Source organism: Mus caroli, unplaced genomic scaffold (genome assembly GCF_978045245.1).
Source record: "Mus caroli unplaced genomic scaffold, Mus_caroli_1 scaffold_2, whole genome shotgun sequence".
Classification (NCBI taxonomy): Eukaryota; Metazoa; Chordata; class Mammalia; order Rodentia; family Muridae; genus Mus; species Mus caroli.
The window spans coordinates 127,343,589-127,370,552 of NW_028227257.1; the positions used below are offsets into that span (position 1 = coordinate 127,343,589).

A 26,964-nucleotide genomic window follows, 5' to 3' on the forward strand; every position below is an offset into this window, starting at 1 on the left:
TGCCTTGCTGGGCACTGTTCTGGTACATAGACATCAGAGCTGGGTAGAACTATTGATAGTTTTACTCTGTTGAGAGCTTGCATAACACCTTTGGATACTATGAAAGCTAGTTTTCTGGAACAATACACACCAATGTTTCTAGTACTTGGGAGGTATAGGTTGAAGGATCAAAGGTTCAAGGCTATTCTGGATTTAGAGCATGTTCTAGGCCAGCCTAAGCTACATAAAGCCCTGCCTAAAAACAAAAACAAAACAAAAACCACAAGGGATCTATCATGACTGCCCTACGAAAGACCCAACAAGCAACTGAAAGAGTCATATGCAGATATTTGCACCCAACCAGTGCACAGAAGCAATTGACCCCTGTTGTTGAATTAGGGAAGGCTGAAAGAAACTGAGGAGAAGGGTGATCCTGCAGAAGGACCAGCAGTCTCAATTAATCTGTACCCCTGAGATCTCTCAAACACTGGACCACCAAACAGACAGCATACACCAGCTAATATGAGGCCCCCAACACACATACAGTAGAGGACTTCTGGGTCTGTGTTTATTCAGAGATTATACACCTAACCCTCAAGAGACTGAGATCAGGTGGAGTAGTGATTGGGGGCATGCACATGGAGATGGGGTGGGGTGGGGAAGAGGTGTGGGATGTGGAGCAGTCAAAGGGTGGATGTGGAGAGCAGGGAATGGAATATGGAGTGTAAAACACCAAATTAAAAATAAAATTAAATTAAAAAGCACAAACAACCAAACAAAAAAGAGCCAGTGATGCAATTTACTATTTGCCAAAAACCAGGATTGCTTTATAACATAATTCATAGAAAATCCTATGTGTTATAATCAAAAGGACCAAAGTATCATCTTAAAGATTAATGAAAATGTACTAGAAGATTACATTACTAGAAGATTTGGACAGCAGTGCCACATAACAGAGACCAAAATTCTCAGAAGAATTTTTTAAGTTCAGAAGAAATAAGATTTTGATTCAGGACATAATTTTTCTACAGGGAGGAAATGGTGCCAAAAGAAATAAATTCCCTACAGATAAGCAGCATGGATTTCCAACCCTGACTAATCCTCCTCTTCTCTCTATCCTGTCTCCATTCCTGTTCCTCTCCAAATGTTACAGGAGCATGGGTATCACTCTCATGTTACCTCAGTTTGCAGGAAGACAAGTCCTCTTACTAAGTGCATAATTTCTTGTACACTTCTTCTTGCCAGAGCTATATTCATCAACCAATTTTTTAGGAAACTTGTTAGAACAAGTTCGCACATGAATTTGTTCCTGCACATTACCAACACTACCTCTTCAGATACTAAAGGCAGATTTGTCTATAAGCTTACATACTTGCTTTCCGTTGACTTGAATATCTGAGTGTTTGTAAATAGTTAAGTTTCTGCTTTCCTGTTTTAAAAAATGAAGAAAAAAAAAACAAATTCAATGAACATTGAGTGAACTTGGAAATTCCTTTCCTCATTCACTCCAGAAACATGTTTACCAAAAACTGAAATTTTAGAGGGCTAGGACATAGATAGCACTGTGCCTCCATCATTCTATACTCAAATCCCTGGATATGATCATCAAAACACTGTTTTAAATGTCTTTAAAATATAGGGTAACATTTTTTAAAACTGTATGGTTCATGTAAAGAAAATATATCTATAATAATTATTACATTTATATTAAATATATCTGTAATATTGTAACTCTAAGCAATCTATGAATGAAAATAAAATCCAAGTGTGGTTATGAGAAAGTTGATGGCTTGCAGAACAAGGACAATAATAATGCCTAGGAAGCCTAAAGTGAGCTTCTATGTTAGCCTGGAGTGTAGCTCGGTGGTAATGCACTTACCCAGCATGTACAATGCCCTAAGTTCAATCCTCACTGACACAAAGCAATAGCAAAAGTATTCATTGGAGCAAAGTTACTTCTACCTATACAGGCTTAAATAAAAAGCCATTGGTCTTGAATAAAAGGAGCAAAAGCTTCCAAGACTGAGACTTCTAATGCCACAGTGGAAATTACTTGAAAAACAGCATCAAGAAAAAAAGAATAAAGTTACTGATGATGATCACGGAAGTCAAATTTTAAAACCTTGCTGGAAAAGGGTGCTAATAGCAACCTATTTTATAAAACAGTGTGGAAAACTGATCCCTAAGGACATAACATAGTAAAGCAGTATGCCAAGTTTATGATGTAAGCATTTTAATATCCTCAAACTGCAAAAAGGGAAATCCTTTAATCACAAGTAAGAGTATGGAATAACAGTAGGTAGATATAAAACACAACAGCTTGAAGTATTCAAAAGTCATTCATAAATGATAGAAAAGAAGAGGTAAGCGAATAGCTCCGACTACAAGGTAAAGTTTTGACTGTGTCCAGTGTAAGAATTCATTATTAAGGAACTCCCCTGACCTTTGTTCCTTCCGAACACTTCTTGATACGATTCCTGACATTCTGACTTTCACAATCCCCTTTCTATTACATCTTCAAAACTATTGAAGCTCTTCCTGTGCCTTCTAAAGGAAACATTTTATCTGCAGGAAAACAGCATTGCAGACAAACACAACTACAGATACATGAGACCATATGGCTTCATATGCATGGATTTCACATTTTAAAATTCAACACTGTAAACTCTCCAACTTCTCTCTCCTATAGGCATTTTTGCTTTGCACTCCCTTTCTCAGTAATTGACTCTACCATTTACTATATATTCCTACCAGGAATCAAAAACTCATTATTCACTCCATTTTCTCTACATCTTTTGAAAGGACTCTTCAATTTCAACTGTGTGTGTGCATGGTGGGGGTACATATATATGCACAGTAGTGCTTTAGTTATGGTTATACTGCTGTAAACAGACTCCTTGATCAAAGCAACGCTTATAAGGACAGCATTTAATTGGGGCTGACTTACAGGTTCAAGGTTCAGTCCATTATCAAGGCAGGAGCATGGCAGAATCTAGGCATGCAGGGTACAGGAGCAGCTGAGAGTTCTACATCTTCATTTGAAGGCTGCTAGGAGAAGACTCGCTCTTCTACACTGGGCAGAGCTTCAAAGGCTACTCCCACAGTGATGCACTTCCTCCAACAAGGTCATTCCTCCAACAAGGCCATACCTCCTAATACTGTCACTCCCTAGGCCAAGCATATTCAAACAACCACAGCTGGCATGTGATAGGGATTGAACTCAGGTCTTTGTTTATAGTAGGCAAGCCCTTTACCTTCAAGGGTATCCAAAGCTACTTGAAACAGGGTCTCACCATAAAGCTCAGAGTGTCCCTGACCTGACTATACAGCTTCATTAGCCTCAGCTTGCCAACGTTCTGCCTTGACCCATCTCTTGACCTCAATGCTTTGTCCTATGGAGTTAACAGGGAGGCAAAGTTATTTACTTCATGGCCAGAAATTGAAAAAGTACTAGAGAAACTGAAGTTCAACTACCCTTTCAAGGACACACTTCTAATAACCTAAAGACCTCCCACTGGACCTGACCTAATCAAGGCTCTGACAAGTCTTAGCAGCATCAATCTGGGAGCAAGCCCTGCCAGACACTTATCCAAGTCACAGCTAGTTCTCACTCACCATGCTGAAATTCACTGGCTGATCCTAGGCAAAAATACTTTACTACAAAAGTACTTCAGACAAACTGAGAAGTCCTTAGAATTACTCTGCAATAGCTATCTTTCAGTTCATTTGTTATTTTTCTAACTATTGTTAATAGTAATTACTAGTAATTTTTATTTTTTTGTAGTTCATTGGCTTCTGGGTGCCTCTCTGATTCCAGCCCATGGAAAATATCTTGCCTTCACACTTCATTTCAAAAGGCTTTTTTAAGTGGAATGTTGATTCATAGAGACAGCTTTGAAAATTCTGACACTTTAATTACTAATCCATGTAATCTTGCTTTTGGTGTTGACTCTCTTTGCACCTGTGGATCCATTTTAATTAGATTAAAAAGTTACATGGTATAAGCTCAAAACCCCATTTTATTCAAAGGCTTCTGAGCCCAGGCCCTGCTTATTCACCACATGCAAACGCTCTGTGCAAAGGGCACTCACTTTTGAGACACTGCCTGGCTTATAGCAAATTATTCCCAACAACTGCATCCTATAGAACGCCTTTTAAATATAAAGCCTTGGCTTTCAAATAATACCAATCCTAGTATTTTGTTATTCCTCTTCATTACCTGAAGTTGAAAATATATGAAGACTAAAGCTTGAAAAGGGGGAGAAAGGGTAAGCAAAAATTGTTTCCATTTCCTAATTTGCTTCTAATAATATACTTTAACCTATTCACTCAGTGGAACATTATATACAAATAAAATCTAATAGAATAAGAAACCCTGTACATAATTCCTAACAATATAATAATTGAGTTAAAGAATAAATCTCAAGTATTATATACCACATCTTTATATAAAACTAAAGCAACTATAGCTAAAATATATTATTTTTAGAGTTGGTCATATATTCAAATATAGTTTAAAAAAATCTATACAAACGGGCCAAACCTAGATTCAAGGCTACTAAGGACTATTGTGAGAAGTAGCTAAAGATGTAATAGGAAGGAAAGACTATATTGTTAGAAAGAGGCTATTCTCAAACAGATCAGAGAATAAATTCATGGGTGCTTCTTACATTATAACAAAATTAAAATAACTATATCGGTCCACATATCAGTCAGAATAAATTCAGGAAAGTAGAGAGGGACTGAAAAGATGGTTCAACAGGTAAGGTACTGTGGTACAACAGTCTCTTAAATGCCAGACTGGTATAACTATCCACATTCGATCTCAACACTTGAAAGGTGACAGGGAATACTCAGAACATGCTAGCCAGTTATGGCTAGTGTAATAGTTGAGCTCTGGGTTCAACTGAGAGACTCTGTCTCAATACATAAGGTGGGGAGTGGTTGAAGAGAACAACAAGTATCACGTACTGCCTCCACATGTGTGTGTAACATGCATATGCACAGCTGCACACATATACACATTTGTGCATGTGTACACTTGTGCCACATGCATGCATACACAGGTGTGCACACACCACATATTTGAAAAAAAAAGAAAGCAGAGAGAATTCAGCATAGGAAATTGGTTAAGTGTCTTAGTTAGGATTTATGTTGCTGTGATAAAACACCATGACCATAAACAACTTATGGAAAAAAGTGTTTGTTTAAGCTTACAACTATCAGGTCACATTCCAATGCTGAGGATGGTCAGCAGTAGGGCTCATGTGTGCTACAGGTGAGCAGGGACTATTGCTTATCATGACCAGTCAAACGCCTAGGTTACATAAACTCTCTGTGATAGGTAGGTTTTTTTTCCCCCTCGGATATTTTCTTTATTTACATTTCAAATGTTTTCCCCTTTTCACGGTTCCCCTTTGGAAACCTCCATCCCATCCCCCACCCCTGCCTCTATGAGGGTGCTCCCCCACCTACTCACTCCCATCCTCCTGCCCTGGCATTCCCCTACACTGGGGTATTGAACACCCTCATGCCCGAGGTCCTCTCCTCCCACCAATGTCCCACAAGGCCATCTTCTGCCACATATGTGGCCAGCGCCATGAGTTGCTCCATGTGTATTCTTTGGTTGGTGGTCCAGTCCCCAGGAGCTCTGGAACGGGGAGGGCGGTCTGGCCTGTTGACACTGTTGCTCTCTCCATGGGACTGCAAACCCACTCACCTCCTTCAGTCCCTTCTCCAACTCCTCTATCGGGGACCCCCGAGCTCAGTCCAATGGATGGCTGCAAGCTTCCTTTCTGTATTTGTCAGGTTCTGGCAGAGCCTCTTAGGAGACAGCCAGATCAAGCTTCCATCAGCAAGCACTTTCCTGCATCCACAATAGCATCTGGGTTTGTATATGGGAAGGATCCCCAGGTGGAACAGTCTCTGAATGGTCTTTCCTTCAGTCTCTGCTCCACACTTTGTCTCCATATTTCCTCCCGTGAGTATTTTGTTCACCCTTCTGTAAAACACTGAAGCATCCACATTTTGGTCTTCCTTCTTCTTAGGCTTCAAATGATTGTTAGTTTCAATTGTCCACTTGATACAATTTAAAAATCATCTAGAAAAAGAGTATCAACCCAGGACTGTCTCAATCACATTGGCCCATGGTCATGCCTGTGAACAATTGTCCTGATCACAACAATTGATGTAGGAAGATCTATCCTAAAGATGGGCAGTGTTACTCCCTGGAATTAGGTCCTTGTCAATGTCATTGCTTACCTCCACAATGTGATAGTAAGAGCCTGTTGCTGAAGGCAGCACATACTTATGACACAGAACATAAATAAATATAGCTGCTACTCAATTGGAAGATTTACCCATAGTGAATAACATTCTTAATGCTGTAAGGACTTATACATGCTACCAAAGGAAAAATGTAGTCACCCAGCTGTGAAGCTTACAGAGTCCAATAATCACCTGTCTGCAAGATGTGCCCACTTGTACAATAGTAGCATGAATATTATAGGAGTAACTGACCAGTTTTGGATTGAAAATAAGGATCACTCCATAAGACACAACCCCCACTAAACAATGCTAAAGTAGCCAAGAACCTAAGACTAGATAGGCAATGGGCCTAGGGGGAACCTACTAATAATAATCTGCCAAATAACAATTGCAATAAAAAAATTCCTATTGAAAAATTGCTATACGCAGAGATCACTCAATATTCACCAGAAAAGTTTCTTCTTTCAAAAATGTTAAGTAACATGGAGACTCACAACTTACCAAATTCAGAGAGTGAGAGTCTACAGTGCTCTCTAAATGAGATGTCATTATCATATCCATCCTGTTAAGTCTTGGGGATCTATGTTAAAGATGTGGAGGAAAATATTGTAAGGAGGCTGCTGGCAGCATGCATAAGATCTGCACAAGATCTAGCTAAACAAAATCTAAGAATGGAGGAGAGGAAGTGGATCCAGGGTCCCACCCTTACCCAAGGAGCTATTCACAATTGATAGATACTGTGGGAGGGAAAAACCATTCTCTTCAAAGAAGTGAAAATGAGTTTATCAACCACTCCTCAGGAAAGGCTACATGCTTGCTCATGATTGGTTGTCCAACATAAATTAGACTCCATGGTATGTGTGTGTGTGTGTGTGTGTGTGTGTGTGTGTGTGTGTGTGTGTTTAAGATACTTATGTGTTTTGCTTTATATTGTATTTAAGAAAGAGAATGAACATGAAGCTGAGTAGATCTGAGAGGAGTTGAGAGAGGGAAAAGAATATGTATGAAGTTCTAAAAACAATGAAAACTATTTGTAAAATGAGAAAGAGAGCCCAGCACTGGCAAACATGCCTGTACTTATTCTCTCTCTGCTCTGGGTTGTGGGTGTGCCCAGATGCATCATGTTTCTACTGCCTTGACTTCCCTGCAGTGATCAACTGTAACCTGGACTTGTACCTAAAATAAGCCCTTTCTCATCTTAGTGGCTTGTGTTGAGGTATTTTTTAATCACAGCCACAGGAAACAAAACTGAAACATCCCCACAGTCACCACAGCAGTAGGAAGGGTATGTGAAGAATAATACACCTGCTTTTTAGCACATTTGCTCAGAAGAGACACACCCTGTAAAACTGATTACTTTGCAGATACAGGAAAAACTACCAGTTTTTAGAAAAGGAAAATTGAAAAATGATGTACATTTCGTGCTCATGCATCAACTTCTCAACAATCCTAAAATTCAAAGGCAATTATAAGACAGCCCTTTTCATTACTGGCCATCTGAAGGCAAGGTGGCTCCAGCTCTACTAATGTAAACCACTGAAGTTTGGCCAGGGTTCCTGCTCTTGCTTTTTCTGCTTTAACTGCCACTATCTCACCTAGAAATTCAAGCTGAATATGTGCAGTCAGTGTTTCCATAAGTAAGCTAAGGACATAGGCTTCATTACGTTGGACTAAGTGAACTTGAATGGATTATTCAAATGTTTGCCGAGAGAAATTTAGCTTGCTAGACTTTGTACAAGATAAAAATAGTTAAGATCTTCAAAGAAAGAAAAAAAGAAAGTTTTTTTAATGTGACATTCTGATCACATTTTTTCAACCAAAATAAGTCATGTGACTATGCCAAATTTCAGAAACTTAAAAAAAAAAAAAAAAAGGCAAGTCCAGCAATATGCCCAGATGACAAAAATGTAGACATGTTTAACGATAGATAGCTCTACCAAGTAAATTAAAAGTTTTCCCATGGACATAATCAAGATGTATCATAAACCCCAAATTACAATTAAACCAAACCTTAATACCTAACAAATAAAATAAAATCTACTTTAACACATTGTCATGCTTAGCATAATATTCCATACCAGTTAGCATCCAAGAGAGTTTAATGACTATGAGTGCATGCCTAAAACATTACTGTTAATATTATTTATCCCTAGAAAATGCACTTCTGGTAATTTTAAATAAGAAAATATGATAGTGCTTTGTACAAGATAAAATTTTTGTGGGAGGGAGTATGAAAAAAAAAAGTCTGAATTATAATACTGGTCCTTTTGACACAGTTGTGAATGAGACACCGTGATTCTTACAGGTTTAATTTGAAGTGCCTGTTATTGCCGTCATTGCAAAATGGGGGTCATCCATCTTCTGTATACAACATTCCCAAGAGCATCTATAAGGTACTCCTTGAGTACTACTTCTAACAGGTTGTGGCTAGTAAGCACATTTTAGTCTCTAAAAATTTGCAGCTTAGTCTGTATCCTTGATGCACTCAAATACACAGACTAGAAAATGATGTATTCCTGCTAGACTTCCTAAAATAGGACTCTTAGAAGACATAGAAACTGTGGGAAGGCTTTCATTTCCCTCTCCCTGCTGCCCTTCCACCAGCATAGATGTAGTAAGACAATCTGGATTGGTTTACTTCAGGTATTGTGGTTATATGAGCACTGTACCTGCTAATGTGCTCTAAATCCAAACACATGAAGTGTGCAAGCACATCTCAAAATGAGCCTCACCCCAAAAGCTGAAACTATTAGACCCCCAATCTGTGCCTGAAAATAGACTGGAGAAATTTGTATATGAGGAGAGGGAGGCACTGCTACAGCAAACCAATCCTAGCACATCCTGATACCTCTCAACCCCATCCCTAATAATTCCAGGCCACTGTAATTCTCAGGTTCCTGTAGGGATATGTGTCTTATACATCAATCCTATGGCATTATCGTTTGGAACATTAAAAGTGTTTCTCTGATGCTACTTTAGACAAGCGTCTGGAAACGGTGGGCAGCAGAAACCTTCTTCAAACTGAAGAAGATGCAAAGGAAAAACCAAGGAATTATGCAAAAGCAAAATAATAAAATAAAAATGTCTACTATAAAAATAATGATCCAAGGATGTAGCCAGCTTAAGAGTCATCAAGTCAGTCTCTGAAAGCCACTCAAAAAACACAAAAGAGTAGTAAAAACTTGGGAAGATATAGTAAAAAGGAAATATCTATGTTCTTTCTTTTAATGTGATGAAGGGAAGAGATGATGAAGGGACGAGGAGATGAAGAGAGAAAAGGAGGAAAGAGAAGGACAGGTGCATTGGTCATCTTAATTCATGAGTCTTCTTAAGATCTAAAACCAGTAGATTCAAAGAGATAGGGGTAGGGGGAATATGCCTTAACATAATAAAGATTATTGCAGGCTCTATAACAAGCCTATAGCCAAATAAGACTAAAATGGAAAAACATCAAAGACTTCCCACTAAGATCAGGGACAAGACAAGGTTGTCTATTCTCTCAATTCCTATGCATGGTGCTCGTAATCTTAGTTGTAGCAGTAAGATCAGAGAAGGAAATAAATGGAACAGAAATAGAAAAAGAAGTCAATAGCACTGTTTACAGATTATATTATTCTGCACATTAAAAAAACCCTAAAGGCTCTAAAAAAAAACAAAAAACAAAACCAAAAATGAACAAAAAATCTTTTATAAATGATGAATACTTTCAACCAAATGGTAGGATACAAAATTAACGCAAAAAAAAAAAAAAATCAGTAAATCATTCTTATTAACCAATGACAAATACTCTTTAAAGGTAATCAGAAAGCCCAGGGCAGACAGAAGAAAAACACCTAAGCTTATCCCTCCTACCCCAACCGCAAATCCCCACATGACCCTACACCTCTATACCCTCAACCCTCAACCCTCAACCCCTCCCCTTGGCAAGGCCCCAGGGTGGCTGGAAGAAAGATACCCAAGGGTTGACATCAGCACTGCAGCAGCCAACACCAGAGTGAGCAAATATGTGATAAAGAAAAGGGAAAGATGTAGTAGGAAGTGGAGAGATGAGAGAGAAAAAAAGCTAGGCAGTCAGTGTGCTGATGAGAGAGGTGGCAGTGGAGACTTAATGACAGTGAGGAACAGGCAGCTATGAGGAGCCTGCACAAGGACCCCAGGCTCCAGCCAAGGGCTATATCTGGATCCATGACCCTAGTAAAGCTGGGGTCTGTGCCAATGGCTGTAGCTTGTGCTGCCACCAAAGACCATCTTGATGTTAGTGGTCTGGGATGCTGCCTGAGACCATGTTGATGATTGGAGACCACACTGACCAGGGACCAAACTGATCTGAGTAGCCTGTGCTGCCACCTGAGGCCACGGTGATATCGTGACCTGGGCTCCTGCTGAGGGTCATGTCTTGGCCATAGCCCTGGTGCAATTGGGAACTGTGTTGATGTCCACGGTCTGAGTAACTAACAAAGTCCATGTGAATGTCCCTGGTCTGGGCTGTCACCTGAGACCATGTGAATATCTGAGGGCTGAGCTGCCAGTGGGGGACATACTGATCAGAGTGGCCTGTAAGCTTGTATTTTTCTTAAATATACTTTCAATAAAGGGTTTTAAATGCTTTAACCTCCCTCCTAGTCATAGTGACATTCAGGCCTATGCAGCAGCAGGTGATCATGTGTGGATCTATGGTCCTATCACAGCCAGGTTCTGTGTGGATGTCTGAGTGCCTGTGTTGATGTCCACGTGGATAGCTGTGGTATGGACTGCAGCCTGAAGCCATGTTTCTGTCTAATATGGCACCACCCCTTGCTAAGGCAGCATGAGAAAGCCTACTCTGCTGGCATTCGTGCAAGAAAGCTGGCTCTGTGGGGCTGAGTCCAGGAGAGCTGACCCCAGCCTTCACTGGCTGCAACACTTGGGAAAACAACCAGCACCTTGCCTAGGCCCAAGCGCCCATGAGCCAGCCCCAAGGGCATGAGTGTGGGAGATTTGGACATGCCCCTCATCTGCCATGCAATGACGTTGGGTTGAGAGAGATGTACTCCCTGCCCCTTGTTCCTGCAGTATCAGGGGTGGGAGAGCAGGAGGGTTGGACCTGCCCCTCACCAGTTGCAGCACCTTGCCTGGGCAGCACAGTAGAGCTAGCCTTAGTGGCAAAGATATTAGTGAACCATCCACCCTGCTTCCACCGTGATAGCCAGGACCTGGTCACACCCATCACCAGAACAAAGTGGAAGAACTGGCCCTGGTGGTATAGGTACAGGAGAGCTGGTAAGCTGACCAGCTCAGCTTTTACACAGATTCAATTCTAGGGCTCTGACTCAGTCCACCACAACATCCATCCCACTGATGAACAGCTGAAGTGAAGGAAGGAGCTGGTCCTATAGATCCAAAGATGAAGGATCTCCATGACACAGGGTAACAGGATATCCAAGATGAGCTCCAGTGAAGATCCAGTATATCTAACAGAAACCAGAGGCCTGGAACCAGACCAATGATTCATTGCAATGAACATTTGCAAGGCTGTGTGAGCAAAAGTGTATATACTGTGTGACACACTGCAGCTTCCACAGCATGTTTGGTTGGTTGGTTGGTTAGTTTTGTTTTTCGAGGGATGTTGTAAGGGCAGATGGCAGATATGAAGGGATGGGGAAATGAATGGGATTAGGGTACATGATGTGAAATTAACAAAGAACCAATAAAAAGTTTTCAAAAAAGGAAATCAGGAAAACAAATCCATTAACAATTGCTACAAAAAATTAGTGAGAATAACTTAAGCAAGGAAATAAAAGACTTCTACAATGTTAGCTTTCAGACACCAAAGGAAAAAACTCTAGGAAGATACTAAATGAGAAGACTTCCTACACACACACACACACACACACACACACACACACACACACATATATATATATATATATATATATATATATATATATATATATATATATATAGCCATCCTACCTAAAACAATTCACAACTTCAGTGGTATCTCAATTAAAATTCCAAGACCATTCTTCAAGTCAATTAAAAAAAAAATCTTAAAATGCATATGGTAACAAAAAAGATCAAGGATATTCAAGGCAATCCTAAACAACAACTGTAAAATACTGTGAAGGGCCAGCACTATCTTATCTCATGGAGTACCACAAAGTCATAGTAATAAAAACACCATGGCCCTGGCATAAAAAAAAAAAAAAGAAATGGAATGGAATAGATAGAATAAAGGCTCTAAAAATAAGCCCATGAAACTTTTATCACTTTATTTTTTTCAAAATGCCAAAAATATAAACTGGAAAAAAGACACCATTTTGACCAAATAGGGCTAAAGAAACTATGTATCAAATTTAAAACAGTGAAACTTTGTTCTTATCTTTCACTCTGCACAAAAACCAAACCAAATGGGTCACGAACTTCAGCATAAGGCCTGATACTCTGAGACTACTGAAGGCAAATATAGAGAGTAATACTTCAACTTACCAGCATTGGTAAAGACCTTTAGAATAGGATTCAGATAACTCAAGAAATAAGACCAACAACCAACAAATGGGTCTCATAAAATTACAAACCTTCAGTACAGCAAAGGAAACTGTCAACTGAGTGAAGAGGCAGCCTACAGAATTGGAGAAAATCTTTGTCAGCTGTACATCTAACATAGAATTAGTGTCCAAAATATATAAAGAACCAAAAAAAAAAAACCCCTAAACATTACGAAAACAAGATTGCAATTGAAATTTAGACTATAGAAATTATACATAGAGTTCTCAAAGAAGAACTACATATAGAAAAAAAAATAGTTTTAAGTGCTCACCATCATTATCCATCAAGGAAATCAAAATTAAAAGTACTGTGATATTCTACTTCACCATAGTCAGAAGGGTAATCATTAGAAATATAAATGCCAATCAATGTTGATATGGCCATGAAGAAAAAAGAAGTCTTACCAGTATTGGTAAGAGTAAAAACGACTCCAGCCACATTGGAACTCAATATGAAGGTTTATCAGTTAGCTAGAAGTAGAACTATGAAGTTTTATCAATAAGCTAGAAATAGAAACAAGATGGCCCATACACGACTCATAAGCATATACCAAAAGGACTCTCTATTCTCCTACAGAGCCACTTGCACATTCGATTCATTGCTGCTAAATTCACAGTAGCTAGCAAATAGAACTACCCTAAATATTCATTAACTTGATGAACAGATAATTAAACCACAGTACATATACACGATGGAAATTTACTCTGCTTATATAAAAAAATTGTAATTATGAGATTCCCTGGAAATGGATAATAGAGAGTGTGAAGTAATGAAGAATCAAAAGGCATATGTCACATGTTGTCTCTCATACATGAATTATAATTTTTGCTATTTATGTTTACTTAATCTCCAGTGTCTGTAAGGATCTAGAAGTGACAATGGTGCTATCACTGCTGTAGGAGTAACTAAATCATTTCTGTTTGGATACTAGGCCAAGCATTCATTCATTGTACTATGGACTCAATCAAAGGTCCATGACAGAGATGGTCATAGGTACCAAGAGTCAATCTTTTATTTTGGTCCCTAAATGAACATATTGTTAAATTGCCACCTAAATATTTTGTTTACACACATACAAGGTTAAAGAGTTCTTTACAACAGTGGTTATATCAGAGATTCATAGCATGTTAAAATGCTAAGAAAAAATATTTTTGAATGCTCAGCATTAAATAAGACAGATATATTACTCCCTCCAAGGCTTGGGTAAAATCACAATAGAGCAGTCAGAAAGAACACAGGAGCCAGGTACCAAACATCCTACTCTGTTCATCTGAATGTGGCTTTAGGAGTTGAGTTTGAAGTCTGGAATGGCTGGAGATCAAAATCAACAAAAGAGGCATGAAGAATGGACATTTTTGATGAGCTTACTAGTGGATGTAGTATAGATGAGAAAAGGCTGTAGGACATGTGAGTGTTTAGGTAGAAACTTCCAAAATGTATACACAAAAAAATATATACAAGATGTGTGGTGTACATGTAATGGAACTATAGGGAGATCAGAAAGTACAGAACAGAAGAAGCATTTGAAACAATAATAACTGTGAACTTCCCAAATTAATGTCTGGCATGGGAACATGGATCCAGAACACAGAGTGAGTAAATGCCAGAAAACTACACCTAGGCCTATCATTATCAAAGTATAGAAAATCAAAGTCTTGAAAGAAAATAGGTGAGGGAGAATATTATCCACAAAGCATCAAAGATAAGCATTACATCCCACTAAGGAACTGGGTAAGCAAGAATAAAATTCAGTGGGTAATTTAAGTATTGAAGTGGAAAGCAACGTAGGACTCTGGCTGTGGCACCATCCTTTGAAAGTGAAAAAGAAAACCCTCCTTGGGTATACAAAACTTGGGTGACTACTATCAATACACTCAGCATGAAAGTTTTTTTTTTAAAATTAGGAATGTAACATGAGTCAGAAAGTCAGGGCTAAACAAACAAGCAAACAAAAAGTGAAAGAGATCAAGGAAAGTTTTTTGTTTTTTGTTTTTTTTAAATTAGGAATGTAACATGAGTCAGAAAGTCAGGGCTAAACAAACAAGCAAACAAAAGGTGAAAGAGATCAAAGGAGAAACAGTTGGGAATAAAACAAAAATATTTTGTTTTTTTATTCTTAATTGATCTATAGAAAAACATAGGTTCAAAATAATAGGGACAGTGTGTGTGTGTGTGTGTGTGTGTGTGTGTGTGTGTGTGTGTAAAACAAATAACAACATTTCAAAGGGCAGGAAAGCAAAAACAATTCCTTTGACACTGTGCTATTTGTGAAGCAATGTAGTATTATTGAACATGAGCTTGGATTAGTTATAGATGCACATAGCAAATTTAAGGCAATCCATAACAGGAGTACAGAGTACACCTGACAGACTGTCTTAGTCCATATTCGGTTCCTGTGAAGACACACTATGACCATGGTAACTCTTATAATAGAAAGAATTCCACTGGGGTTTGCTTACAGTTTTTAGAGGTGTGGAACATTGTCAACAAAGCAGGAAACATGGCACCCAGGCAGACATGGTGCTAGAAAAGTAGCTGAGAGTCCTACATCTGGATCTACAGACAACAGAAAGAAAGAGACCCTGGGTTTGGCATGATCTTTTGAATTCTCAAAGCCTACCCCCAGTAAAAGACGTCCTTGAACAAGGCAAATATCATAATCCTTTCCAATAGCGCCACTCCCTGGTGACCAAGCTTTCAAATCTATGAGCCTATGGTGGCTATTCTCAATCAAACTACCATACTAACAAGGGAGACTGTGAGCAAGCCTCCAGGTAAAAGTTTTCTTTTATAAGATTTGTCTTGATAATGGTGTCTCTTCACAGCAATAAAAACAGTGACTAAGAATACAAGTTGGTACCAGGAACTGATTTTTTGCTGTGACAGATCTGACCATGCTGCTTGTTGGAGAAATGTGAAAATTTTGCGACTTTGGCCTGGAAAAGCTTTTAGCTCTTTTAAGTGGGGCTTTGTGGGTCATCGTAGTAGGAGCATGGATTGTACTGAGGGCAATTTGAATTGAGAAAGCCCAGCTCAAGAAGTTTCAGGGGGAATAATTTAAGTAACTGATCTATAGATCATTCTTGTGATATTTTGGCAAAGAATGTGGCTGTGCTTTACCCTTGTCCTAAAAATCTGTCTGAGACTAAACTGAAGAGTTCTAGTTAATGGCACTGGCAGAGGCAATTTCTAGAAGCCTCATATTGACATTGCCCTGTGATTATTGGGAATCATGCTTATTCAGTTCACAGGTTAGCAGCTGCAGCTCTATCCACTCACAAACACTTCACAGATATACTAGCAGCCTCCGTAACTGACCACTGAGTTCTTTGTATACTCTTTTCAAACATCTCATGTACTCTATGTGTCCTCAATGGGTCTTGCCTCAACACATGCATCTGTCTCAGTTAACATCACTGCCAATCAGCCCATGTTCGAGGAAGAGGCAAGAAGCTCCATCAGAAATTTTTGCTGTGTTTCTCTCTATGGAGTCCCAACACAATGGAAGGACTCAAGTGTGTAATGTAAGGAGTAGCAATACATATGTGTTGTTAGCAAAGAATCCTTCATTACATGTCCTTTCATGTGCTTGCTTTAGTAGAACATCCTCTCTCCTGTGTCTGCTTCAGTGAAATATGCTTTCATAAGCCTGCCTTAGCCTTTCACCTGTGTCCACTTCAGGAAAACACTCCTTTACATGTTTTCCCAAGCAAAACACCCTCCAATACAACTGACTTTCCAAAGAACCCTTAAGTTTCCACTTCAGTACAGTTTGAGGAGGATAGGAGCACCAAAGATTGTAATAGGGCTAAGTCTAGTGATCAAGAAAATAAAAAGTTATTTTTAAGTGATGCTAAACAGAATAAGTGGAATAATGACCTCAAGGTAAGATCCCACCCAACAAAGCTTCCAATTTGTGAAAAGGATTAAAAAAAAAAAAAAAAAAAAAAAAAAAAAAAAAAAAAAAACAAAAAAAAAACGTAAGCAGCAAAGGAAATCTTCAATAATAGAAAGCTGGTGCAAATGTATTTGAATGAAGGGCCAAGTTCCAGCCCCTGCAAGGAGCAGAACATGGAAGTTTTGGCTACTTGGTTCTGGCTTTAGAGTTAAGAATACAAGAAAGGGGTTTGGAATCCCCTTCATTGGGTAAGGACAGCTGGTGAAACTAGATATGTATCAGGGATGGCCCTACATGAAGGCCAGAGAAAGCCATTTCATGGAGCTGTGAGGGTGAAGCTATCTATGATTTTGTCGAAGACCCCAAGATCTTGAGGATGTCAGAGAACTGCCAAGGAGAGCTTCAAACAAGTGTAGAAACAGCTCAGAAAAATAAGATAACAAAAAAAGATCAAGGGGCAAAGAAGAAATAAAGGTATTACTATTTGCAGATGATATGATGGTATACATAAGCAACCCCCAAAGTTCTACCAGAGAACTTCTCCAGCTGATTAACCACTTCAGCAAAGTGGCTGGATATAAAATTAACTCAAATAAATCAGTACCCTTCCTTTATATAAATGATAAACAGGCTGAAAAAGAAATTAGGGAAACAACTCCCTTCACAATAGCTACAAATAATATAAAATATCTTGGGGTGACTCTGACCAAACAAGTGAAAGATCTGCATGACAATAACTTCAGGTCTCTAAAGAAAGAAATTGAACAAGATCTCAGGAAATGGAGGGATCTCCCATGCTCATGGATTGGCAGAATTAATACAGTAAAACTTGCCATCCTACCAAAAGCAATCTACAAATTCAATGCAATCCCCATCAAAATTCTAACACAATTCTTCAAAGACATGGAAAGAGCAATTCTCAAATTTGTTTGGAAAGGCAAAAATCCCAGAATAGCAAAAAACAATTCTTAACAATAAAAGAACAGGTGGGGGAATCAGAAAATTGGAAATAGATCTACCTGAAGACCCAGCTATACCACTTTAGGAATATACCCAAAAGATGCCTCACCATGCCACAGGGGCATGTGTTCCTCGATGTTCATAGCAGCCTTATTTGTGATAAGCAGAAGCTGGAAAAAAAATCCAGATGTCTCAGACAGAAGAATAGATACAGAAAATGTGGTTCATTTACACAATGGAATAATATTCAGGTATTAAGAATGAGGACATCTTGTGTTTTGTAGGCAAATGGATGGAACTAGAAAAAAATCATTCTGAATGAGGTAACTCTGACCCAAATTACATGCATGGTACGTACTCATTAGTAAATGGATTTTAGACAAAAGAAAAGTACATAATACCCAAGATACAGAACTCAAAAAGGTCAACAAACTGAAGAGCCAAGTGAAGATGCCTCAGTCCCACTTGGGAGGGAGAAGAAAGAAATCACAAGTGGGGAGGGAGGGAGGTACCTGGGTGGGAAAGGGGACAGGGAGAAGAGGAGAACATGATCAGGTATTAGATGGGGAGAAAGGACTGAGGGACAGGAGAAACAGGCAACCTCTTGAGGTAGGAGGTAAGGGAACCCTCCAGAATGTACCATAGACCTGGTAGGTGAGAGACTCTCAGAACTCAAAAGGAGGGACCTTAGATGAAGTGCCTTACAGTGGGGAGAGGACATTTGTAGAGCCCACCTTCAGCAGAAAGACGGGGACATCAAGTGAGAGATGGGGTTGCCATCCCATAGTCAAATCTCTGACCCATAATGTTCCTGTCTGAAAGAACTGCAGGGATGGAAATGGAGAGGAGCCTGAGGAAAAAGAGCTCCAGCAACAGGCCGAATTTGGGATCCAGCTCAAGGAGGGACCCCAAGACCTGACATATTACTGAGGCTATGGAGCACTCACAAAAAGGGATCTTTGACTGCCCTCTAAAAGACCCAACAAGCAGCTGAAAGAATCAGATGCAGGTATTTGCACCCAACCAATGGACAGAAGCTGCTGACTCTTGTGGTTGAATTAGGGGAAAGATGGAAGAAGGTAAGGAGGAGGGTGACTCTGTAGGAGGACCAGCAGTCTCAATTAACCTGGACCCCTGCAATCTCTCAGACATTGGACCACCAACCAGGAAGCATACACCAGCTGATATGAGGCTCCCAACACATATACAGCAGAGGACTGACGGGTCTGGGTTTAGTCAGAGAAGATGCACCTAACCCTCAAGAGATGGAGCCCCCAGGGAGCTTAGAAATCTGGATGGTGGAGTGGGGAGATAGGGGTTAGTGATATCTTTGTGGAGACAGGGGTTGGGGAGAAGGAATGGGATGGGGAACAGTCAGATGATGTACTGGGAGGGGGATAAAATCTGGAGTGAAAAAAAAAGGATTAAATATTTTAAAAAGGAAGAAGAAGTAAGCTGCAGTCAATTAAGCTGAAAGGAGTTGGAGAGCTGAAACGTGCCTTGACATCAGACATGGAAGTGCAGAATTTAGAGATTTCCATGATGGTTGTAAGTGCGGCTTTGGCCCAGGATTTCCTCACTATGCTTTCTTTCCTCCCCTTTGAAACTGTAATGTATATTTGGTGTCATTGTAGGTTTGAAGTATGCAGTCTGCTTTTCAGTATTGATTTTGTAGGTAATTAGAATAGTTTTGTAGGTAGGTAGCTGCTGTTCTTATGCCAACTTGACACAAGCTAGAGTTATCTGAAATGAGGGAACTCAATTGAGAACATGCCTCCAGAAGATAAAGCTACTTTCTTAATTAGTGATTGATGGGGGATGGTCTAACCCATTGTGCGGATGGGTGGTGCTTGCTATCCATGGGATGATAGTCTTAGGTTCAATAAGAAGGCAGACTGAGCAAGCCAAGGGATGCAGTCCAGTAAGCGGCACTCCTCCATGGCCTATGCATCAGCTCCTGCCTCCAGGTTCCCACCCTGTTTGAAGTCCTGTCCTGACTTAATTCAGTCATGAACAATGATATGGAAGCATAAGCCAAATAAACTCTTTCCTCCCCAATCTGTTCTTTGATCACTGTGTTTCACTGAAGCAATAAAACTCTAAGACATACAATTAAGAGATTGCCTTAAGTCTTAGAAGAGACTTTAAATATTAATTCTTAAACAGTATTGAAACTGTGAAATATTACAGAAACTTTTAAAGTTGGACTAAGTCCATTTTTCATTATGATATGGCTATAAGTCTATGGGTGCCAGAGAATAAAATGTGATGTTTTGAATGTGAATGGCCCCCATAGGCTTATATATTTGAATGCTTAGTCACCAAGGTGTGGCACTATCTGAGAAGGATTAGGAGGTGTGGCCTTGTTGAAGCACATATGAAATTCTTGGAAGAAGTATGTCCCTGGGGTTTGGCTTTGAGATTCCGAAAGTCCATGACAGGCTCAGTCTCTTTATCTTTGCCTAAAGATCAGGATGTAGCTCTCAGCTACTTTTCCAGTACTATGCCTGCCTGAATATTGCCTTGCTTCCCATCAAGATGATGATTAACTAAGCCTCCAAAATTATAAGTGAGCCCCCAATTTAATGTTTTCTTTAATAAAAATTGCCTTGGTCATTGTGTTTCCTGGTAGCACTAGAATAGTGACTAAGTCAGAGACATAAAGTTAACATATATAGAAGATAGTATCAGACGTGCTATATATTAATAAAACTATGTCAATAATCACTTTAAGTACACATAATCTGAATACAACAATTAAATGCCAGAATTTTCAAAGTGGATCAAAAGGAAAACACAGATATTTGTTTTTTACAAGGAAGCCATCTTGAAAATAAACACATATATCTTTAAAGTATATACATGGGAAAAGATACACCATACAAATAATAGTTAAAAGAAACTGGAACTCATTATATTGAATTAGGACAAGAAACATATGAAAATTAAAAATCACTGTTAAATTACTATAGTACATAATGATAAGTGGATCAATATTGCAGAAAGACATATTCATTAACAAGTATTTTTAACAGCATTTCATCAATATACAATGTCTGCATCTATGAAAATATCACAGTGAACTCCATTAATTGATACAATTAAGACCATATATGTGAAAAGAATAAGAGAAAGAGGAGAAACAGGAAGAACGAGAAAGAGGAAGAGCAGGAAGAAGGGGAAAGATTTAAAGGAGGATACCTACATGCAAGAGCTAAGACTGACAGAACTGAAAGGAGTAATAGATAGGCCTATCACATTTGGAGATTCACACACTCTCTGTCATAAATGGGCAGGTACAACAGGCAAAGTAAATCCATAAGGATGCAGAATGAAGTTAACAGCAATGTCAATGATCTGTGTGTAATGGTTATGCAAAGACTACTATAGGCAACAACAGCAGGATAGACACTCTTCTAAAGCTCACATAGTACTTTCAGCAAGCTGGATAACACATGGCATCATAAATCACAGCTGCACACTAATGAAAAAAATATACAATGTAACTTCAAAATACAGTGAAACTGAAGTAAAATTTAGTAACAGAAAATACATGGAAAATCTCGAAGTAATGAAAGAGTAAACAACAGACCAACAAGTTTCAAGGGAAATTTTACATATTTTGGAATGAAAACAAGAATATAATATAGGAGGATACAGTAATAAAGTGCTTAGAGAGGAAAATACAAAAGAAGCAAATATATAAAGGCAAATAAGCACATATATAAAACCACATAGAAGTAAAAGATGATCATATCACTAATCTAAGCATCTACTTTATGAGTCTATAAAAAGATCAAATAAAATCCAAACTAAGAAAATACAGAAGAAAATAGATGATAAAATGTAGCAGACATGGATTAAGATGTTAACAAACTAGAATAGAAACTCAATGTGCAAAAATGTAGTTATTTGAAAATTTTACCCTGTAATAGCCAGTGAAGCTGTGTAAGACAACATACAGTGGCACAGTTACTAGCCTAAGAATACCACATAGGACATCACCATGTGTTTCATAGCATCAAAATCCCCCCAAAACCTGAATATTATGAAAAACATCATATGTATAAATTCAATAACATGGATAAAATGAACTAATTCCTGAAAAGACAGTCTGAGTCATCTTACTTCAAAAGAATAAATGATCTAAATAGGCCTGTATCTATTAAGGAAATTGAATCAATAGTTAATATCCTTTAAAAATAGAAAGCAAAAGATCCATTAGGTTCTGTGGTGGTTTCAATAGGAATGGTCCCCTAGACTCATGTATTTGATTGCTTAGCCCATAGAGAGGGGACACTATTAGGAGGTGTGGCCTTATTGGATTAGGTATGGCCTTGGTAGAGGAAATGTGTCACTATGGGGGTGGGCCTTGAGGTCCCCTATACTCAAGCTACACGCAGTGTGGCACACAGTCTCCTGCTGCCTGTGGATCAAGATTTCGAACTCTCAGCTCCTTCTCAAGCACCATGTCTGCCTACGCACCACCATATGGCCAGCCAGAATGATAGTGGACTATAACTCTAAAACCTTAAGCCAGCCCAAATTAATTTTTTTCTCTCTATAAAAGTTCCCATGGTTATGGTGTCTCTTTGCAGCACTGAAACCCTAGGACAGAAGTACTGATCAATTTTGTCAAATATACAGGGAATAAATTGTACCCATATTCTACAATACTTTAGAAGATAGTAACAAAAGAAATAATACCTAGACTTATAACAATAACATGATATAACTTTAAACGAAAACTAAAGACCAGTATATCTCATAAGACATAAAACACCCTAAAAAATATTGGCAAGTGAACTACAAAAACATAAGACTCTGCCAGAGCCTGACAAATACAGAGAAGGATGCTCACAGGCAATCATTGGATTGAGCTCATGGGTCCCCAATGAAGGAGTTGGAGAAGGGACTGAAGCAACTGAGAAGGTTTGCAGCACCATGAAGGGAACAACAGTGTCAATAGGCCAGACACCCCAGAACTTCCAGGGACTGGACCACCAACCAAATACACATGAAGCGACCCATGCCGCTGGCCACATATGTGACAGAGCCTTGTTGGACATCAGTGGGAGGAGAGGCCATCGGGCCTGAGGGTGTATCGGGCCTGAGGGTGTACAATGTCCCAGTGCAGGGGAACTGCAGGGTGAGAGGATGGGAGTGGGTGGGTGGGAGAGCACCTTCACAGACACAGGGGGAGGGGGAGGGGGTAGGGAGTTTCCAAAGGGGAGACCTGGAAAGGGAAAATTACATTTGAAATGTACATAAAGAAAATATCTAAGAAAAAAAAAAGTATACATCAAAATCAAGTGTAATTTATCCCAGATAGCAAGACCGTTTAATATTTGAAAATCAATCTATCCATCATAACAACAAGTTAAAGAGAAAAAGTCACATGACCATGTCAACAGGTGTGAAAGGGCTAGTACAAAATCTAATGCATATTTATTGGTTTAAAACCACTAGCAATATATGCAAGTTGAGAAAGGTTGTCTACTCTAACTCTAGCTCTGGGGAAACCAATGCCCTCCTCTGACCTCTTTGGGCTCTTGCACACATATGGTGCACATAAACTCATTCAGACAAATACAAATTAAGGTTCTCTGCTCCTCCCTGTTCCAGAGACAGCCGTATCTTGTGCAGTGCCAGCCTTGTCCCATAGACAAGATAGTGAAGGTCAGTGTGAACATATTTGGCCATATTTGGTGCCTAGTTTCCAGGGCTGCCTTCTGCTCTGCCCTTGACCAACTGGAGATTGTGGCCATTAACTACCCCTTCATTGACCTCAACTACAAATTTAATGGCACAGTCAAAGCTGAGAATGAAACACTTGTCATTAATGGGAAGTCCATCACCATCTTCCCAGAGTGAGATCATGCTAACATCAAATAGGGTGATGCTAGTGCTGAGTATGTCATAGAATCTACTGGCATCTTCACCACCATGGAGAAGGCTGGGACCCATTTGAACGGTGGGGACAAAAGGGTCATCATCTCCACCCCTTCTGCCGATGCTCCCATGTTTGTGATGGGTATAAACCACAAGGAATAGGACAACTCATTCAAGATTGTCAGCAATACATCTTGCACCACCAACTGCTTAGTCCCCCGACCAAGGTCATCCATGACAACTTTGGCATCATGGAAGGGCTCATGACCATGGTCCATGCCATCACTGCCACTCAGAAGACTGTGGATGGTCCCTCTGGAAAGCTGTAGCATGATGGCCCTGGGGCTGCCCAGAACATAATCCCTGCATCCACTGGTGTTGCCAAGACTGTGGGCAAGGTCATTCCAGAGCTGAATCAGAAGCTCACTTGTGGGAAGCCGCCCCATCATTTCACAATTGCCATCACAAGATGGCGCCGGCTTCCTCTGTGCTTAACTGGTAAACAAGTAATATGCGCATGTTCAAGAGCGTGTTCGCACCTAGTCACTGCCCATCCCTGGGCATGTAAATGAGGTCATGGGTGAGCAGCCAATCAGGTGTGGACATGCCACACTGAGGTATATTTAAGCAGTGCCTTTTGGGGGCTCTGGGTCTTCCTCTCCAAGATGCAATAAAGCTTTGCTGCAGAAGGATCCTGTCGTTCCGTGTGCTTTCTTGCTGGAGAGATGATAGTGCAGGACAGTTTGTGCCGAAACCCGGGAAGCCAATAACAAGCAATATTATATGGCCCAGGAAAACACAACGAGCTCACCCGTGTGTGTTAGGGCCCCCTTCTTCTTTTTATTGACATCTAATGTTTCTGATCATATGGTTTTATGCAATAGTTCAAATCAGTCCTGCCAGTTGTCTGAATGTTGGAATGGCAGCGTGCCTTATGCTGTGGTGGTAAAGATTCCTGAATATGTACCCGTGCCTGTAGAGGCTGATCCTGAAAGTTTTCCTTTAGTGGCCCTGTATAGACAAAAGAGAGATTTTGGTATTACTGCAGCAATTTTAACAGCCGTGACGTTGTCTGCGGCTGCCGCAGTAACAGCTGGTGTGGCAATGGCTAATCAAGTCAGTGTAGCTGAAACTGTTAACCAGATATCAGAAGTCACATCTAAGGCATTAATAACCATAGAAAGGGTCGATGCTCACTTAGCCTCTGGTATCTTATTGGTCAACCAAAGAGTTTTTGTTGCAACATCAAGTGGATTCATTGAGTGAAGTGGTCCAACTGAGCTGTGTCTCCTCTTCACCTAATCTATGCATAACTCCCTTAAAATTTATTAATGATTCTCGTTTTAGTAGTCAAAATCTTTCAGATTATTTGAAGGGAAACTGGACGATGGAACTGGAGGAATTCCAACAACAACTACAGATACGGATCCTGATACTCAATGGAACACGCGTGAAACCAGTTACCTTTGGAGATTTTACTTCTTGGCTTACCTCTGCATTTTCTTATTTTAAGGAGTGGGTGGGGGTTATATTGTTTGGTGCAGCCTTATGTTGTGGGATAGTGTTTATGCTATGGTTGGTTTGTAAACTCAGATCTCAACAGAAACGTGACAAGGTCGTGATCACTCAAGCACTTGTGGCCATTGAACAAGGGGCCTCCCCTGAAATTTGACTATCCATGCTTCAGACTTAATTGGCATCTGAGTTCTCTGCTCTTGCACCCCACGGATTTATGGATCCATTGCACTGGGATGAGAGAGACTCAATGATCATTGATCAGCCCTTGCACATCGCTGAGGTTTCCTCATTGCACGCGACAGGGTGATCATGATTTCTCGGTTAAAATTTTTCCTTAAAACCTGGCTGGCCTTGCTTGTAGAGTTTACTGACTGGCATGGCCTTCTGTGTTCCTACCCCCAATGTATCTGTTGTGGATCTGACATGCTGCCTGGAGAAACCTGCCAAGTATGATAACATCAAGAAGATGGTGAAGCAGGCATCTGAGGGTCCACTGAAGGACATCCTAGGCTACACTGAAGACCAGGTTGTCTCCTGCCACTTCAATAGCAACTCCCACTCTTCCATCTTTGATGCTGGGACTGACATTGTTTTAAATGACAATTTTGTAAAGCTCACTTCCTGGTATGATAATGAATATAGGTATAGCAACATAGTGGTGGACCTCATGGCCTAAATAACCTCCAAGGTGTAAGAAACCCTGGACCACCCACTCCAGCAAGGACACTGAGAGAAAGAGAGAGGTCCTCGGTTACTGAGGAGTCCCTGTCCCAACTTGGCCCCCAACACTGAGCATCTCCCTCACAATTTCCATCCCAGACCCCCATAACAGGAGGGACCTAGGAAACCCTCCCTACTCTCTTGAATACCATCAATAAAGTTTGCTGCACCCAAAAATATACATACAAATGAATTACAAGCATATTACAAGATGTTTAATATCATATGCAAATAAATTAAAATTTTAAATTGCATTGAGATGCTACTATGTACCCATTATATTGGCCCAAATCTAAAACACTAACTGTGAAATTCTGAGGAGAATGTGGAACAAAAGGGCCCCTTGTTCAGTGGCAGAATGCTAACCAGCACAGCCTCTGTAGACGCTGTAAGAGTGACCTTTGGTTGTCAACAGTATCATTACATGGTGGAACAATTCACACACACACACACACACACACTGGGAGGTGCCCTCCCCTGCAAGATGCAGGACTGCACCAATGGATGGGACCAAAACAAAAGCAGGCACTCATCACCCTCTGCTTCCTGACTGTGGATGCCATGTGACCAGCTGCCTCAAGTCCCTGTCCCTTCCTTGTCACGATGGACAGTATTGAATTGTGAACTAGAACAATCCCTTTCTCCTTTAAGATGCTTTTGCTGGAATGTTTTATCATAGCAACAGGAAAAGGAACAAATTCAGAAGCCAATGTGGCAGATTCTTGTGAATACTAAATACATTGTTTCCATACAATCCTGTGATTGCGCTGCTTCGTGTTTACCCAAAAGAATTTAAAATGCATGTCCACACAAAGACCCACATATCAATTGTTTATATCAGCTTTATTTTTACTTGCCCAATTTGGAAGCAATTCAGCTATACTTCAGTAAATGAGCAGATCAACTCTAGTACATTCAGATTATTCAACACTAAATTAAGCTCTCAAGCAATGAAAGGCTATAGAGGAAACTTAGAAGCACATTTGCAGGACAGTGAGTACTGAGGGAGGGGGATAAAGGGGTAGTGGGAGGAAACCTGCATCCTGGCAAAGTTCCAGTGCTCTGGGCGGGCAGGAGCACACTTTTCACTGGGCCCCTGGTGGGTGTCTGATTGTGGGAAGCAACAGAATCCCAGCTCAGCGGGTGGGGGGTGGTGCGCAGGAGGAATGGACAAGAGGCAGCCCTAAGTTCCAGGTTCTCAG

At 40.0% G+C, this 26,964-nt stretch overlaps 1 protein-coding gene across 1 annotated transcript in view; it reads left to right on the top strand.

Annotated features, from left to right (window-relative positions):
- Positions 1-25,718, top strand: part of LOC147005920 (glyceraldehyde-3-phosphate dehydrogenase-like) — a 128,531-nt gene extending 102,813 nt beyond the window's left edge. Inside the window, exons 3-5 of the mRNA XM_085828504.1 lie at positions 23,349-23,502; positions 24,409-24,640; positions 25,404-25,718. Coding sequence (XP_085684630.1) covers positions 23,349-23,502; positions 24,409-24,640; positions 25,404-25,718 — 701 coding nt within the window. The remainder of the gene's footprint in view (positions 1-23,348; positions 23,503-24,408; positions 24,641-25,403) is intronic.
- Positions 25,719-26,964: the final 1,246 nt, after the last annotated feature.